Here is a 17,806-nt window from a genome sequence, read left to right as displayed (position 1 = left end):
TTGTTGACATCCTTCCTATAATTGGGCGACCAAAATTGTACACCATACTCCAGAATTGGCCTCACCAATGCCTTGTACAATTTTAACATTACATCCCAGCTTCTATACTCAATGCTCTGATTTATAAAGGCTAGCATACCAAAAGCTTTCTTTACCACCCTATCTGTATGAGATTCCACCTTCAAGGAACTATGCACGGTTATTCCCAGATCCCTCTGTTCAACTGTATTCTTCAATTCCCTACCATTTACCATGTACGTCCTATTTTGATTTGTCCTGCCAAGGCGTAGCACCTCACATTTATCAGCATTAAACTCCATCTGCCATCTTTCAGCCCATTTTTCCAAATGGCCTAAATCACTCTGTAGACTTTGGAAATCCTCTTCATTATCCACAACACCCCCTCCCCTATCTTGGTATCATCTGCATACTTACTAATCCAATTTACCACACCTTCATCCAGATCATTGATGTACATGACAAACAACAGTGGACCCAACACAGATCCCTGAGGCACCCCACTAGTCACCTGCCTTCAACCCGATAAACAGCCATCCACCATTACCCTCTGGCTTCTCCCATTCAGCCACTGTTGAATCCATCTTGCTATTCCTGCATTTATACCCAACAGTTGAACCTTCTTAACCAACCTTCCATGAGGAACCTTGTCAAAGGCCTTACTAAAGTCCATATAGACAACATCCACTGCCTTACCCTCGTCAATTTCCCTACTAACCTCTTCAAAAAATTCAAGAGGATTAGTCAAACATGACCTTCCAGGCACAAATCCATGTTGACTGTGCCTAATCAGACCCCATTTATCTAGATGCTTATATATATTATCTCTAAGTATCTTTTCCATTAATTTGCCCACCACTGAAGTCAAACTAACAGGTCTATAATTGCTAGGTTTACTCTTAGAACCCTTTTTAAACAATGGAACAACATGCTATGTTTCTATGTTTGGTTTAAACCATCATCTGAAGTTCCTCCCTAAAGCATTTCATACCTGTTGGATGATGATGGCTGGGGCTGATCCAAAACTGCTGCACAGGTCTTCATAAGTGACCTCTCATAACGCCCGGCTTTAAACTCTAACCATTTCAGCAGCACTTATTTTAAAAAAGGGTATGGTTGTTTCCGAGAGCAAATCTTCCAAGTAATATCCCCTTCCCTAACAAATGGAGTATCCAAATCTCAGATTACAGTTTATCAACTCAGTCAAAATTCCTAAAAACTAAGACGCATACTGCTGATGTTGTCACCATGGAACTCGGTGTTCCATGCAACATGTTTGGCAAACTTAAGTGCACACCATGGTACAAAAGTCCACTGAAGCTCCCAAATGCTGCAGTTACAGCATGCCTATCTTAAATTATATATATTTAATTATATCTATTATTTTAATTATAAAAAACGAATTAAACCCAATCTCAAAATACTTTTACTTAAATGTATGCAATGAATTATAGTTTAAAGCAAATCTTTTTTTTTAAATGACCATGTCAACAGTTCAGTAACACCACCAGAGAAACTCATTGAACCATGAATGTGATTTTTTAATTCTAAAATGTTTTCTTTAAATAGAATGCTGCATCTTTGCCCTTGCCTCAAAATCCTTTGGTACAGAAGTCCACACTGAAGGCTCCACTTTGTAGTTGATAATCAAATACTAGTCACCAATTTACAAAGTTCAAAATAATCAAAATGCAATTCAAACAGAACAGCAAAACCAAGATTTGCATCTGGCTAACTGTAATTTTTGTAGGGAAAGATTCCATATTCAAGTTTACCAAATATTTTGATTTTTTTTCTATATATGGAGCAAAATAGCATTAATCAACTGAGAACAGGAGAAAGCTATAACTTAAAATAGAAACATAGGTGCAGGAGTAGGCCATTCAGCCATTTGAACCAGAACCACCATTCAATATGACCATGGCTGATCACCCCGTTCCTGCTTTTTCACCCATATCCATTGATTCCTTTAGCCCCAAGAGCTAACTCTTGAAAATATCCAGTGAATTGGCCTCCACTGCCTTCTGTGGCAGAGAATTCCACAGATTCACAACTCTCTGGGTGAAAAAGATTTTCCTCAACTCAGTCCTCAATGGCATACCCCTTATTCTTGGTAGATGGAGTGAAGGAAATAGGCAACGTTTCGGGCCGAAACACTTCTTCAGACTGAAGAAGGGTTTTGGCTCGAAACGTTGCCTATTTTCTTCGCTCCATAGATGCTGCTGCACCCGCTGAGTTTCTCCAGCACTTTTGTCTACCTTCAATTTTCCAGCATCTGCAGTTCCTTCTTAAATACCCCTTATTCTTAAACTGTGACCCCGGTTCTGGACTCCCCCCAACATCGGGAACATTTTTCCTGCATCTAGCCTGTCCAATCCTTTAAGAATGTTATGTATTTCTATAAGATCGCTTCTAAATTCCAGTGAATACAAGCCCAGTCGACCCATTATTTCTAGAACAGTACAGAAACAGGCTGTTTGGCCCACAATGTCTGTTCGGAACGTGATGCCAAGCTAAATTAATGACATCTGCCTGTCTGTGATCCATACTTCATCATTCTTGTCTATCCATGGCTATTTCAAAGCCCACTAAATGCTGCCATCGTATATTGAAGGATTGTTGTTCATGGATATTTAGTACACATCTTACATCCGTCTCGTATCGTAAAATAGTTGTGGTCTGATATCTGTAGTGGGGAAATTTTAGGAATCCATTATTAAGAGGTGGTAAATAGGACTCTCAGAAAGTAATAATAGGGACAGGCAGGGCAAGTTTGTTAAAAAAAAAGTGTGTGTGGAAAGCACCTCCCGAGGTTGTGGTGAAGGCAGATACGATAATGGCATTTAAGATGCTTTGGGTAGGAACATGGCTACATAGGAACACTAAAATACTGGACTGCAAAACAAAACATTACTAAAGTTCAACGCCATGCACATGCAGTTCTGTAACTATAGAAAAATAGTTTATTACACTGATTGTGTACAGTGAAAAGCTTTTGCTTGTGTGCTATCCAGTCAAAGACTATACATACATACAATCAAGCCATCCACAGTGCACAGATAAAGGATAAAGGCATTGTTAATGTAAGAAATGCTGCTGTTGAAATAAAGAACTAAGAATTAAATTATTGTATTGGACGATAGCAGATACACTTTGGGGACCGACATGCAAAGAGTCGCCATGCTCTGGCGCCATTTTGGACTTACATTGGCACAGCGGCAATGCATATACAAATAAATATAATTTATTTTAACTTGAAAGGGTTTGAAGTAGATGCTGTGCAGTATTATATGTGTTAGTTAGTGGCAATTTAGGCATTTAGCACAGAAACAAGCTCCTCAGCCTAACTCATCCATTCCAATGTTTCATAACAGACCTAGTTCCATTCACCTGCATTTAGTCCAAATCCCTCTAAACCTTTCAAGCTCCGAGCTTAATTTGCCACAATATGACATCAGACAGATCTGGCCTTCTCCATAGGAAAATGATATGGATGCTAAGATTTTGCCATAGTACTGTAAACTCAAAAGGACCGTTAATAAAGGACCGTTTGGACCTCCGGAGCGTTGGGCCGTTGCTCCAACATCGTGGAGCTTCCAACGCGGGCGGCGCTGAACGGCATCGTGGAGTCTTGGGGCGCCTTGCAGAGGGTCTCCAGCAGCAGTCTCCACTCGGCGCGGCCTACGGACATTGGAAGCCGCCGACTCCAGTAGGAGGGGGCCGACTCTGGTGTCCACGCCGCTGAGGACGTCCCGCAGCCCCGACGTCGGACTGGTATCCTCCCGGCGAGCGGTCCTGGTCATCGGGCAGCCCGTAGCTGCAACTGCGGAGGGCTTGGGGAGACCCTGACCACGGGGGAGACCCTGACCACGGGGAAGAGTGGGAGGAAGAAGACTGACTTTGGTGCCTTCCCACACAGTGGGAAACTTTGATTCTGCTGTGTGGGGATGTTTTGTGTTAAATTCTATAGTGTGTTGAGTCCTGTTTATTTTTATTGTATGGCTGTATGGGAATTCATTTCACAGTGCCATCTGGCACATGTGACAATTAAATCTATCTTGTATCTTGTAACATTATTAAGGTTGTACCATGGATGAATCTCTGGCCTTGAAGCTATCCAGCCAGAGCCTGGAGGGGAAGAGAAAGAGTCTTCCCTTACCCAACAGGAAATGCGTCAAAGTGCATGACCAGCAATCTGTCCACACATGGAACGGATACTGCCCGTCTCTATTCGTCAGTTAGGCTAGTCTCCCTCACCTCATGTCCCAGATCTCAGAGCCAGGTAATGGCACTGCTTGGCATAGCCCATGCAACAGGAGACTCACAAGCAGCCTCTTCACATTGAGCGATTCACTGCAAGGAGAGCACCAGGTTACATTCACAGTCGCAGGAAGAGCAGAGATTTGTGCCAGGTTCTCAAAAATATCACTGTGGGGTACTAGTGTATTCCACTGAGTGGAAAGCAAAGCAAAGTTGCTAAAGCAAATCCTTTATAAATAACGTTAAAAAGATTTTAATTTACTTACAAAAAGTGATAACAGATTGGATTATCAAAACACTGAGCGATAAAATTACTGTGCATAAAAATAGGTAGATTTCCCATGTCAATGTCATAAAGGTTAAAATGTTGAGCTACCGACCTCTAGAAGAGTTCTAGGTAAAGCTCCTAATTAACACAATGCATACTTCTCTCGGCTCAAATGAGAGGGAAAACCCATCAAGATTTTTCTGTTTCTGAACAGGCAGTTTCTGTTTACAATTGTAAATCACACAACCCAACCCCTGTAGTTAGGGCAGGGAAGATATAGGACAAATTAAAAAAATCGAAAATATTCAAATGTATTACAAGGAATTTAATAAATGGCACAGGGTGGCTACTATCCCTAAAGTTAATATACAATCTCACAATCAGTAAATCATGACTGTACAGTTGAGCAATGACACATATTTGTGAACATTTTGCATACTTATGTAACAATGCTCAAAAAGGTCTTTGTGGATTAATTTTCAGCCAACATTTTTCATTGGCGATTTCCAGAATACTGCCAATAGTGGATTAGCAATCTAGAAATAGTACATTCAAATCTAAAAAGGGAACTACAGAACTGCAATCAATATATACAAAACAACCAAATATGCCAATTAGTTTTTAAAATGACAACTAATCAACAGTTTAATCTGATTTATGTGCAACTCTTGATAGTTGATAAAATAATTTAGCACGGAGTTCTCTTACAAAATAATTCCGTAAGAAAATGGACAATTGATGATCACCAGGCATAAAATTAGGTAATAGCAAACTCCCTGGGCAGCGTTCCCTGGTGTAGTTTGAGGCCTGTCTCTCCAAGTTTCAAGAGCTGGCTCACATCTGTATTCACCAAGGACATTACCTCACCTCAGTGGTAGGGACGTGCAGAGGACAGAATTTACTCCCATTGGAGGAGAATGGGTTAATTAGGAACAGTCAGCATGGCTTTGTATGCGGCAGCTCATGTCTTTTTTTGTGGAGGTACGAAGTCTACATGGATTTTAGAGAGGCATCTGATAAAATCCCCCAGGATAGCTTGATGCAAAAGGTTAAGATGCAAGGGATTCATAGTGACTTGGTTGCATGGATTTATAACTGACAGAATAACAGCGCAGTGACGCAGTTATTAGCACTGTTGCCGCAGTGTCAGAAACCCCAGGTTCGATGCTGACCTCATGTGCTGTCTATGTAGTTTGTACGTTCTCCGTGACCACTTGGGATTGCTCCGGATCTTTTGGTTTCCACCCACATCCCAACGACATGCGGGTTTGTAGGTTAATGGCCTCTGTAAATTGTCCCTAATGAATGTAGGATGTGAACGAGAAAGTGGCGGTACCAGACCAGTGTGAACAGATGGGCCGAAGAGTCTTTTTCTATGCTGCATCTCCAAACTAAACAGAGACAGAAATGTTGTGGTGGAAGGACGATATTCAGGCTGGAGGTCTGCAATCAACAGAGTTCCACAGGGATGTATGTTATGACCCACTGTCCGATAGATATAGATATATACAAATGATTTGGACATAAATGTAAATGGGTTGGTAGTAAATTGACAGAGGACTCCAAGATTGCCGGAAGAAGGCTGGCAACATATACAACAGGATATAGATCAGCTAAAGAAATGACAAATATTAGAGTTTAATCTAAGCAAGTGTGATGTGTATTACTTTGGGAGGTGGAATTCAAGGGGAAAATATACAATTACTGGCAATACCCTTACCAACATTGATGCACATAGCAATCAAGGGCTCCAGGTCCAGAACTCCCTGAATATGGCAACACAAATAGATAGAGTGGTAAAGGCTGTAAATGATAATGGTATGCCTGCCTTCATTGATAGAGGCATTGAATACAAGAGTCAGGAAGTGATGATGCTGCTTTAATAGAACATTGGTTGGGCCACATTTGGAGTATTACATTCCTTCTGGTCACCCTAATACAGGAGGATTTGGAAAGGATGCAGAGGAGGTTTATCAGATTGCTGTCTAGAATAGAGGGTATTAGCTACAGGGCAAAGCTGGGCAGACTTGAATTGTTTCTCTGGAACACTAGAGGCCGAGGGGAGATCGAATAGAATATATTTATGAAAGGCATAGATAATGTAGACAGTCAGAATCTTTCTTTTCCCCAGGAAAAATCACATAATAGAGGACAATGCTGTATGGTGAGAGGGGCGAAGTTTAAGCGAGATGTGTAAGTGATTTTTAAATTAAAACAGAGGGTGGTGGATGCTTGGAACATGCTGCCAGAAACCGTGGTGGGAGAATATACGACAGGAGTACTTAAGAGGCTTTTGAATAAGCAGATGGATATGGACTGTGCCGGCAGATAAGAGCCATCTTGTCTTCATGTTAGGCACCGACATTGCGGACTGAAAGGCTTGTTCCTGTGCCGTACTGTTCTATGTTCTAAATGCCTAGGCACACTGCTCTTAATTATAGATTGCGATAAATTCAAAACAACGGAGGATAGAGCAACCATCCTATAATTTCAAAGTTTCTTTTAAATTATGAAAACAGCAACAGCTTCCAAAAGCATCAATTTCTGAATCAGAAACATTCCTACTAATCTTGTGATAATGGGAATATTATGAATGAAACACGGGCGGTTGGTCTCAAACGTTATTTGAAGGAACCACTGCAATGCCAAGCACTAAGATAATTGGTCTCCAACAATCACGAACATCTTCCTGTATAACATTTTCACCCAAGGCACGAGAATATTTCACCTCTTCCTCACCTGCACCCCCCCCCCAAAAAAAATCCCATTGATTTCAGTTTAACCAGTGCTCTGTGTCACTAGTATACATAGGCTGCCGACTTTTTGTCACCAAATTGTTGATACCAGGTTTAAAAAAAAAAATTAAATTGTGTTTCAATGTTTGTGACAATTTTGTATTGACGTTTTGAACAGAGAGGTTCTTGTAGAATTTAAGCAGAACGTCAAGAAATACTTTATGGATCATTAAGTGCTCATTGACATAACGATTGCCAATAAAGCATGTTAAGGCAAATATTGGTCCATTTTGATTAGGTATACCCTTTGCCCACATTGTCAGATTGTGGAGTGCAAGTTTACATCGCCAGAGCTGGGATACTATCATGGCCTATGGAGGATGCCAAGTTAACTTGTACTATTTTGCACAGATATTACTATTACTGTTAGATAAGACTAGAATAGTGTAAAAACAAAACAAGACCAGTACCAATATTTAAGTTGCACACAGATAACATTTCAAAGAGTCAGACCCAAAACATCAATGTTCTATTTCCACCGATTCTATTTTTTCAGCTTTCAGATTTCCAGCATCTGCAGTTTTTTTTTATATTATCTTTTTAATCTGCGTTTTGAAATTTTGTCAAACTTGGAATCTTACCCTTGACCTCTGCATTGGATTTTCAAAATCTGTGCCTTCAGGTGCCAAACAAAGCCAACCCCCATAGATTGGTTTAGCCTATAAACAAAAAATAAAGAATGATTAAACATTTTTCAACCCCAAATTTACATTATGAATGGTTCACATTATCCAACTAACATCAAAGCAAACTCTGATTAATATTACACAGAGATAAAATAACACTACAAGCAAGTAAACACTCAGCATTGAAATTTGACAAACAAGTCAATGCCGTGGTAAAAGTTAGCTTCTTCCAGCTTCGGACGATAGCTAAAACAAAACAATTCCTCCAGTTTGATGACCTCGAAAAGATCATCCACAGATTTATCTTCTCCCGCCTTGATTACTGCAACTCTCTTTACACTGGCATCAGACAATAACCATTTAACCATATAACAATTACAGCACGGAAACAGGCCATCTCGACCCTTCTAGTCCGTATTCTCCCCCAGTCCCATATACCTGCGCTCAGACTATAACCCTCCATTCCTTTCCCGTCCATATAACTATCCAATTTATTTTTAAATGATAAAAACGAACCTCCCTCCACCACCTTCACTGGAAGCTCATTCCACACAGCCACCACTCTCTAAGTAAAGAAGTTCCCCCTCATGTTACCCCTAAACTTCAGTCCCTTAATTCTCAAGTCATGTCCCCTTGTTTGAATCTTCCCTACTCTCAGTGGGAAAAGCTTATCCACGTCAACTCTGTCTATCCCTCTCATCATTTTAAAGACCTCTATCAAGTCCCCCCTTAACCTTCTGCATTCCAAAGAATAAAGCCAACTTGTTCAACCTTTCTCTGTAACTTAGTTGCTGAAACCCAGGCAACATTCTAGTAAATCTCCTCTGTACTCTCTCTATTTTGTTGACATCCTTCCTATAATTAGGCGACCAAAATTGTACACCATACTCCAGAATTGGCCTCACCAATGCCTTGTACAATTTTTACATTCCATCCCAACTTCTATACTCAATGCTCTGATTTATAACGGCCAGCACACCAAAAGCTTTCTTTACCACCCTATCTACATGAGATTCTACTTTCAGGGAACCGTGCACAGTTATTCCCAGATCCCTCTGTTCACCTGCATTCTTCAATTCCCTACCATTTACCATGTACGTCCTATTTTGATTTGTCCTGCCAAGATGTAGCACCTCACACTTATCAGCATTAAACTCCATCTGCCATCTTTCAGCCCACTCTTCCAACTGGCATAAATCTCTCTGTAGACTTTGAAAATCTACTTAATTATCCACAACCCCACCTATCTTAGTATCATCTGCATACTTACTAATCCAATTTACCACACCATCATCCAGATCATTGATGTACATGACAAACAACAGTGGACCCAACACAGATCCCTGTGGCACCCCACTCGTCACTGGCCTCCAACCTGACAAACAACCATGCACCATTACGCTCTGGCATCTCCCATTCAGCCACTGTTGAATCCATCTTGCTACTCCACCATTAATACCCAAACATTGAACCTTCTTAACCAACCTTCCATGAGGAACCTTGTCAAAGGCCTTATTGAAGTCCATATATACACAACATCCACTGCTTTACCCTCATAAATTTCCCGAGTAACCTCTTCAAAAAATTCAAGAAGATTAGTCAAACATGACCTTCCAGGCACAAGTCCATGTTGACTGTTCCTAATCAGACCCTGTTTATCCAGATGCTTATATATATATATATATATCTCTAAGTATCCTTTCCATTAATTTGCCCACCACCGACGTCAAACTAACAGGTCTATAATTGCTAGGTTTACTCTTAGACCCCTTTTTAAACAATGGAACAACATGCGCAGTACGCCAATCCTCCAGTACTATTCCCGTTTCTAATGACATTTGAAATATTTCTGTCATAGCCCCTGCTATTTCTACACTAACTTCCCTCAATGTCCTAGGGAATATCCTGTCCGGACCTGGAGACTTTTATCCACTTTTATACTTCTCAAAAGTGTCAGTACTTCCTCTTCCCCGTCCTGCCTGCAACTGGTCCAAAACGCCGCAGCGAGACTCCTGATGGGCACCCAAAAAAGGGACCACATCACCCTGATTCTGGCCTCTCTCCACTGTGCGGTTCCGAATAAATTTCAAAATTCTTCTTTATGTTTACAAAGCCCTTACCGAGATTGCCCCCACCTACATCAAAAGTCTGCTTGCCCACCACACCACCTCCAGGTCCCTCAGATCAGCCGACTTGGGGTTACTGAACATCCCACGGTCTAGGCATAAGCTCAGGGGCGACCGCGCCTTTGCGGTTGCAGCTCCTAGACTGTGGAACAGCATCCCTCGTCCCATTAGAACTGCCCCCTCCTTCGACTCTTTTAATTCGAGACTTAAAACTCATCTTTACTCTCAAGCCTTTCTTGACGTCCTCTGAGGGAGGGCTATATGTATTAAATTATTTATGTACTTAATCTATGAACCACTGTTGTATAACGTTAGTACCTCAATCAATGTAAAGCACTTTGGTCAACGAGAGTTGTTTTTTAAATGTGCTATAGAAATAAAAGTGACTTGACTTTACATGAACATCACACGACTACAATAAAATAATTTATCTCGTGAGAGCGATCAAATTATAATGTTCATCCAAACAATCAACATTTATAACCATACATCATCTTTGTACTAGTAAAGATACCAAAAAACACTTAACACCAACTGAAACTTCATTTATTATCTGGCTCAAGTATAATCGCAATACATATGAAAGCAACCATTTTGTATCGACTCATCTGCTGGATCCCCTTGTAAATTGTACATTCCAGCTTCCAACAATTCTAGAATTCCATCCCATTAATTCATAATTCCATTCCAAGTAAGACCCTCAGAGGTCAGTCATAAATTTCCCTCGGTCCAGTTTCTACTTCAGTTTGTATTTTCCAACCAATTTATAAGAAGTCAGTTCCTAATTTACTTTCTTAACAATATTTAAATAGTTGAAAAGTAGAGTTCCATTCACCTTCTATCAAAACCATAACCTTTTGCTGGGGAATCAACCTAGCAACTCTTGACTGAACTATGTATTTAAAAACTGAATTCATACAGAGTCATTTCAATATTCTACCATTTCCCTTCCAATTAGTATCCATCATTACAAAGCACTATTTCCTGGGATGTATAATAGGATTAATGTACCAATGAGCTCAAATTAGCATCATGGGACTAATTTCTTCCTTCTCCATTAATTCTTTAATACATGACTTTCAAATGTGAAAACCGATAATAAGCATCAAAAAGGTCAATTGTCTCCAGAAATGTCCTGATGTCTCTCCCCCCCCCCCCCCCCCCCCCCCCCCCCCCCCCCTCTCAAGCCGTGGATTCCAAACTCCAATCATCTTCCGAGTAAATATAGAAATTCTCTTTGCTTGCACTCCTTTGCTTGTAAATTTCAACCATGCTCACTGGTAATAGGCACCTCTATTCTGGTGAAAAGTTTCTTACCAACTCCTCTATGCCCTCAACTTTGTACATCTGTATCAGATTATCCTTCAGCCTTCTCTGCTCCAAGGTAAATAAAGCTCGTCTATCCAGTCTCTCTTCACAACCAAAACATACTATCGCACAATATCTTGTAGTAAGATGTCCAACGTCTGTAGAAAGGAACTGCAGATGATAGTTTACACCGAAGATAGACACAAATGCTGGAGTAATTCAGCAGGACAGGCAGCATCTCTGGAGAGATGAAATGGGTGATGTTTCTGGTCAAGATCCTTCTTCAGACACCGAGTTTCTCCAGCATTTTTAGTCTATCATAGCAAGTCTCCTCTGCATCTTTAACGCAAACGCATCCATTCCAGGGATCTTTGGATTTGTACACCAAAAACGTCTTTGTTCAAACATACTCCCTAGTAACCAGACAAAATATGCTGTAGAAACTCAGAGGGTGAGGCAGCATCTATGGAGAAAAGGAGATGACTTTTCGGGTCGAGACCCTTCCCATTTTCATCTACCATAGACTTGTTTCTTCACACCTTTGTCAACATTTGATATCCTTTGACATCTGACTACCGTGACTTGGCGTCCTTAACCACCATTACAAGAATATCAAGGATCTAAACTGTCAGAAATTAATCTTTAAGACTCCCAAATCTCAAATGCAAATTTATCAATATTTATCAGGGTCCTATCGAAAGATATTGATGTCTGCCTGTCCCCAATTCTGAACCTTAAATTTCTTACCCCATTCCATAACTAGTGCAAAATTATAGAGTTATGTTTGCTATACTCAAAGTACACGAACACTGAAATCTCATTAATTTACCCGTCCTTAATCCCTGGGATTATGATCACTGATTGTGGGCTATGGATCAAATAGAATCTAGTGTAAGAGGGGATGCAGAATCCTAGGACCAGGAGTTTGGAGACGTATTTGGAAGAGATTATGGTGTTGAAGGCAGAGCTATAGTTCATAAACACGAGTCTGATGTGGTTACCCTTGTTATCAAGGTGTTCTAGTGTTGAGTGTAGAGCCAGGGAGATGGCATCTGTAGTGGACCTATTGTGATGGTAGGCAAAATGTAGTCGTTGAAGGCTGTTTAGGAGGCTGAAGTTAATATATGCCATCAGTCTCACAAAGCATTTGATGATGGCAGATGTCCAAGCCACTGTGCAGTAATCATTAAGGTACACTAAATTACTTTTCTTTGGCACCGGCATGACAATCATCTTCTTAAAGCAGGTGCAGACCTCAGAATGGAATAGGGAGGGGTTAAAGATAACTGCGAATACCTATGCCAGCTGATCCATGCAGGTCCTGAGGGCGCAGCCAGGGTCTCACTCCGGACAGGACCAGTTGCAGTTACCAGGTGACGTTCTTCCACTGACCTTCTGTTCAAAACGAGGATTGAGCTCCTTGGGAGAGGACATATTCTTGCCAGTGATACTGCCCAACATCATGTTGCAGCCCATTATAGCAAACAAGTCTTGCCACAATTGACAGGCGTCCATGTCGTTGCCTCAGGACTCTAGCTTATTTTGGAATTCCCTCTTGGCATCCTTAATAGGCAGCAGTAGCACTGCTGCCTCACAGCACCAGAGACCCGGGTACAATCCGGTGCTGTCTGAGTGGAGTTTGAATGTTCTCAGCGACCACACAGGTTTCCTCCGATTTCTCCCATAACTCAAAGATTTGCAGGATTGTAAGCTAATTAGCCTTTGTAAGCTGCCCCTAGCATGTATGCAGTGGATGAGTAAGTGGGATAACAGAGCTAGTATGAACAGGTGATCAATGGTCACCATGGATTTGGTGGGCTGAAGATACCATGCTGTATCTGTAACACATTCTTGAGGTTGGCCTGATAGAAATGGAGAAAACGAAAGGGTGGAAACTGATAACGGGGGGGGGGGGGGACGACAAAATGTAGAAGCAAGGGCAAAGTAGGAAGGGGCGAGTGATAAATGGATGGATGATAAGAAAATAATTAGTTGAATGACCTGTTGATTTGTAGGCTACCCTAGTGGAATACGAGATTGTTCGTCCAGCTTGTGTGTTGCCTCATTCTGGCATTGGAGGAAGCCAAGGATAGACATCTCTGCATGGGATGGCAATAGTCTGTTTATTTAAAATCAAGATTCCAGTATCTGTATACTTGTGTCTCTACTGTAAAAATATATTGTGCTAAGAGCAATAACAACTTGCATTTATTTAGTAACCCATAAAAATAATCTTGATTTTCAAAATAATGCAACAATGCAAGCCAATATTTCATTGCAAGAACCATTGGCTCCTTGGATGAGAAATTTCAGATGCAGGATTAGACAGAGAGCAAAGATTGTTTTTCTCTGAATAATGGAAGTGGAGGTAGATTTAAGCTTTCTTCGTTCTCAGTACAAAATGCTCAAAGAACAGGTTCAAACTAATATCAAAAAGTTATCCTGAGGGATGGAAAGAAGAAATGCATGGATAAAGCATTTTCTCAAATGCAGAAGGCAGACAAAAATGTGGAGAAACTCGGCGAGTGAGGCAGCATCTATGGAGCGAAGAAACAGGTGACATTTCGGGTCGAGACCCTTCAGAGATCAGTTGCGATTTGGTGCTCACAGCTATTCGGGCAAGGTAAGTAAATCACAGGTTTTTCAAACAACCATGTCTATGTCAGCCATCAATTTCTTAATCTAATTTTCCATCATGTAGCACAGAGCCTTAAATGCAATGGTGATTCAGATTCAGATTCAATTTTAATTGTCATTGTCAGTGTACAGTACAGAGACAACAAAATGCATTTAGCATCTCCCTGGAAGAGCGACATAGCAAACGATTTGAATAAATAATAATAAGTGTCCGGGGGGGTGGGGTGGTGATTGGCAGTCACCGAGGTACGTTGTTGAGTAGAGTGACAGCCGCCGGAAAGAAGCTGTTCCTCGACCTGCTGGTTCGGCAACGGAGAGACCTGTAGCGCCTCCCGGATGGTAGGAGGGTAAACAGTCCATGGTTGGGGTGAGTTAATTCCATTAATCATCTAAATACTTAAGTGCTGTGAGAGTACTCACCTCCACAACCTGCTCAGCCTTCCTTTCAACTACTTTTGGGTCAAATTTCCTGATAAATCTCCAACCTAGTCCTATAAATATGCCCTTTGGTTACACACACTGTCAAGAAGAAAACATTCTCACTGAACATTTATGAATCTGCAATCAGATCTGCAATTTGGTGAACCTTTGTTGCATACCTACTACAGGTGCACAACCTTTTATCCGAAGATCCAAATAACGAAAACCTCCGAATAGCGGACATTTTTTCAGTCCTTGAAGAAAGGTCCTTGAAAACGTTCACCGAGGGCGGCCCGCAGAGGTGACAGCGGAACCTCCGGTCGGTCCTCGAAGAAAGGGGAACTAAATCCCCATCCATAAAAGAGAAGGTGAGGGTATATTGCGCGGGAGGGTTAATAATTGACAATATGCTGCCGTCTGCCCGCTGAGTTAAAAAGTTCCCACGGTAGACTCACGATACACAGTGTATCGTGAGTCTTGCGCGGGAACTTTTTAACTCAGCGGGCAGGGAGCAGCAGATTGTCGCTCCTTTCAGTTTCACCCCACCTACACCCCTCTGCTTTCCGGCCATGCGTGTGACCCCTTCCCTCCCCTCTCCAGCTCCCCGCCCATTGCACCGGCGCGGGGGCTTTGCGCTGTCTTCACGTCGGCGATGCCAGCATACAATGCCAGTCACCGGAGACGTCAGGACCAATGGGACACCGACCCCCAGGCCCACTGCAAGCACGGAGATCCCAGAGACCCACAGCCAGCAGCAGCCCAGCCCCGTTCCAACTCCAGAGGAAAACTGCAAACTAGCGGGAGACATCAGGACCACCAGAAGCCGCTCCCCGATGGGCCGCTACGGCGACAAGTTGCAGTTCGCCCACAGCCCGAGCTGTGCCCCCTCATCGGGACACCGACCCCCAGGCCCACTGCAAGCACGGAGATCCCAGATCAGCAACTCCAGCCCAGCCCCGCTCCAACTCCAGAGGAACACGCTCCCCGTAGGCGCAGAAGCTGATGGTGTGCAAGGTGCGTCTTGTTCTTGGGGTCGCGCAGCTCGGGCTGTGGGCGAACTGCCGTGTCGCCGTAGCGGCCCATCGGGGAGCTGATTCCTCTGGAGTTGGAGGGGGGTATTGTGCTGTTTGATGGCCCCCTGCTATCCCAGGGACAGGGAGACAGGACGTTCACCGAGGGCGGCCCGCAGAGGTGACAGTGGAACCTCCGGTCGGTCCTCGACGAAAGGGGAACTAAATCCCCATTCATAAAAGAGGTGAGGGTACATTGCGCGGGAGAGTAGGAATCCCAAGACAAAGTTGAGTGAGCGTTCACCGAGGGTGGCCTGCAGAGGTGACAGCAGAACTTCCGGTCGGTCCTGGAAGAAAGGGGAACTAAATCCCCTTCATAAAAGAGAAGTGGAGGGTATATTGCCCGGGAGGGTATATCGCCAACCTGGAAGAAACCGGACATTTTTTCCAGGATGTCGTCTGCACACCAAAGCTCACGTTTGGCGCCAAACGCACGTCGCCTCTGCAGCACACGGATATAAGAGTGTGAAAATGTCGCCTTAGGCCGCCTAAGGGCATGTAGCCCCGCTAGGGTGACATGAGTGCGAGAGGTGATTCAATGCTGCGGTCACATTTACAAATTCAGGAATTCATTCAACACACTGCATTTCATACAGACATTTATTCTACAAGAAAAAACTACATTGAAGACTCAAACTCGCGACCGAGGAACTGCCGGGATCAAGGCGCAAACTCGCGACCTTGCGGATATGAGCCGAGCACTCTGCCACTGAGCCAGCCATTAAAATCTACGCTAAAAAATTTCCATTCCGAAGGCCGACAAATTCCGAATTACGAAAAGTGTCTGGTCCCAAGGCTGTCGGATAAAAGGTTGTGCACCTGTACTGTAATTCCACCCTTCCTTAGCTAGGGAAACAAGACCTATATACAGTGCCCTCCATAATGTTTGGGACAAAGACCCATCATTAATTCATTTGCCTCTGTACTCCACAATTTGATTTGTAATGAAAAAAAAATCACGTGGTTCAAGTGCACATTGTCAGATTTTAATAAAGGCCATTTTATACATTTTTGTTTCACCAAGTAGAAATTATAGCTGTGTTTATACATAGTCCCTCCCCATATCAGGGCACCATGTTTGGGACACACGGCTTCACAGGTGTTTATAATTGCTCAGGTGCGTAATAATTGTCTCCTTAATGAAGGTATAAGAGAGCTCTCAGCACCTAATCTTTCCTCCAGTCTTTCCATCACCTTTGGAACATTTTATTGCTGTTTATCAACATGAGGACCAAAGTTTTGCCATTGAAAGTCAAAGAAGCCATTATGAAACTGAGAAACAAGAATAAAACTGTTAGAGACATCAGCCAAACCTTAGGCTTACCTACATCAACTGTTTGGAACATCATTAAGAAGAAAGAGAGCACCGATTAGCTTACTAATCGCAAAGGGATTGGCAGGCCAACAAAGACCTCCACAGCTGATGACAGAAGAATTCTCTCTATAATAAAGAAAAATCCCCAAACACTTGTTCTGACAGATCAGAAACACTCTTCAGGAGTCAGATGTGGATTTGTCAATGACCACCTCGCAGAAGACTTAATGAACAAAAATACAAAGGCTACACTGCAAGATGCAAACCACTGGTTAGCCACAAAAATAGGATGTCCAGGTTACAATTTGCCAAGTGAAAAAAGGTCGTGTGGACTGATGAGACGAAGATTAACATATCAGAGTGATGGCAAGAGCAAAGTATGGAGGAGAGAAGGAACTGCCCAAGGTCCAAAGCATACCAACTCATCTGTGAAACATGGTGGTGGGGTGTTATGGCCTGGGCATGTATGGCTGCTGAAGGTACTGGCTCACTTATCTTCATTGATGATACAACTGCTGATGGTGAATTCTGAAGTGTATAGACACATCCTATCTGCTCAAATGCAAACAAATGCCTCAAAACTCATTGGCCGGCGGTTCATTCTACAGCACGACAATGATCCCAAGCATACTACTCAAGCAACAAAGGAGTTTTTCTAAAGCTAAAAATTGTCAATTCTTGAGTGGCCAAGTCAATCACCCAATCTGAACCCAATTGAGCATGTTTTTTATATGCTAAAGAGAAAACTGAAGGGGACTAGCCCCCCAAAACAAACATAAGCTAAAGATGGCTGCAATACAGGCCTTGCAGAGCGTCACCAGAGAAGACACCCAGCAACTAGTGATGTCCATGAATCGCAGACTTCATGCAGTCATTGCATGCAAAGGATATGCAACAAAATACTAAACTTTACTTTCATTTACATGACATTGCTGTGTCCCAAACATTATGGTGCCCTGAAAT

At 42.4% G+C, this 17,806-nt stretch overlaps 1 protein-coding gene across 4 annotated transcripts in view; it reads right to left on the bottom strand.

The window, feature by feature from the left end:
- Nucleotides 1-17,806, bottom strand: part of mprip (myosin phosphatase Rho interacting protein) — a 323,068-nt gene that overhangs the window by 258,525 nt on the left and 46,737 nt on the right. For all 4 annotated transcript variants that reach the window (XM_055654084.1, XM_055654083.1, XM_055654082.1 and 1 more), the window contains exon 2: nt 7,923-8,000. In XM_055654084.1, coding sequence (XP_055510059.1) covers nt 7,923-7,937 — 15 coding nt within the window. In that variant the 5' untranslated portion in view covers nt 7,938-8,000. The remainder of the gene's footprint in view (nt 1-7,922; nt 8,001-17,806) is intronic.

The sequence above is a fragment of the Leucoraja erinacea genome, chromosome 23 (assembly GCF_028641065.1).
Source record: "Leucoraja erinacea ecotype New England chromosome 23, Leri_hhj_1, whole genome shotgun sequence".
NCBI classification, from domain to species: domain Eukaryota; kingdom Metazoa; phylum Chordata; class Chondrichthyes; order Rajiformes; family Rajidae; genus Leucoraja; species Leucoraja erinaceus.
The sequence above is the reverse complement of the archived record's forward strand: the minus strand, read 5'-3'. Positions and strand labels throughout refer to the sequence as shown.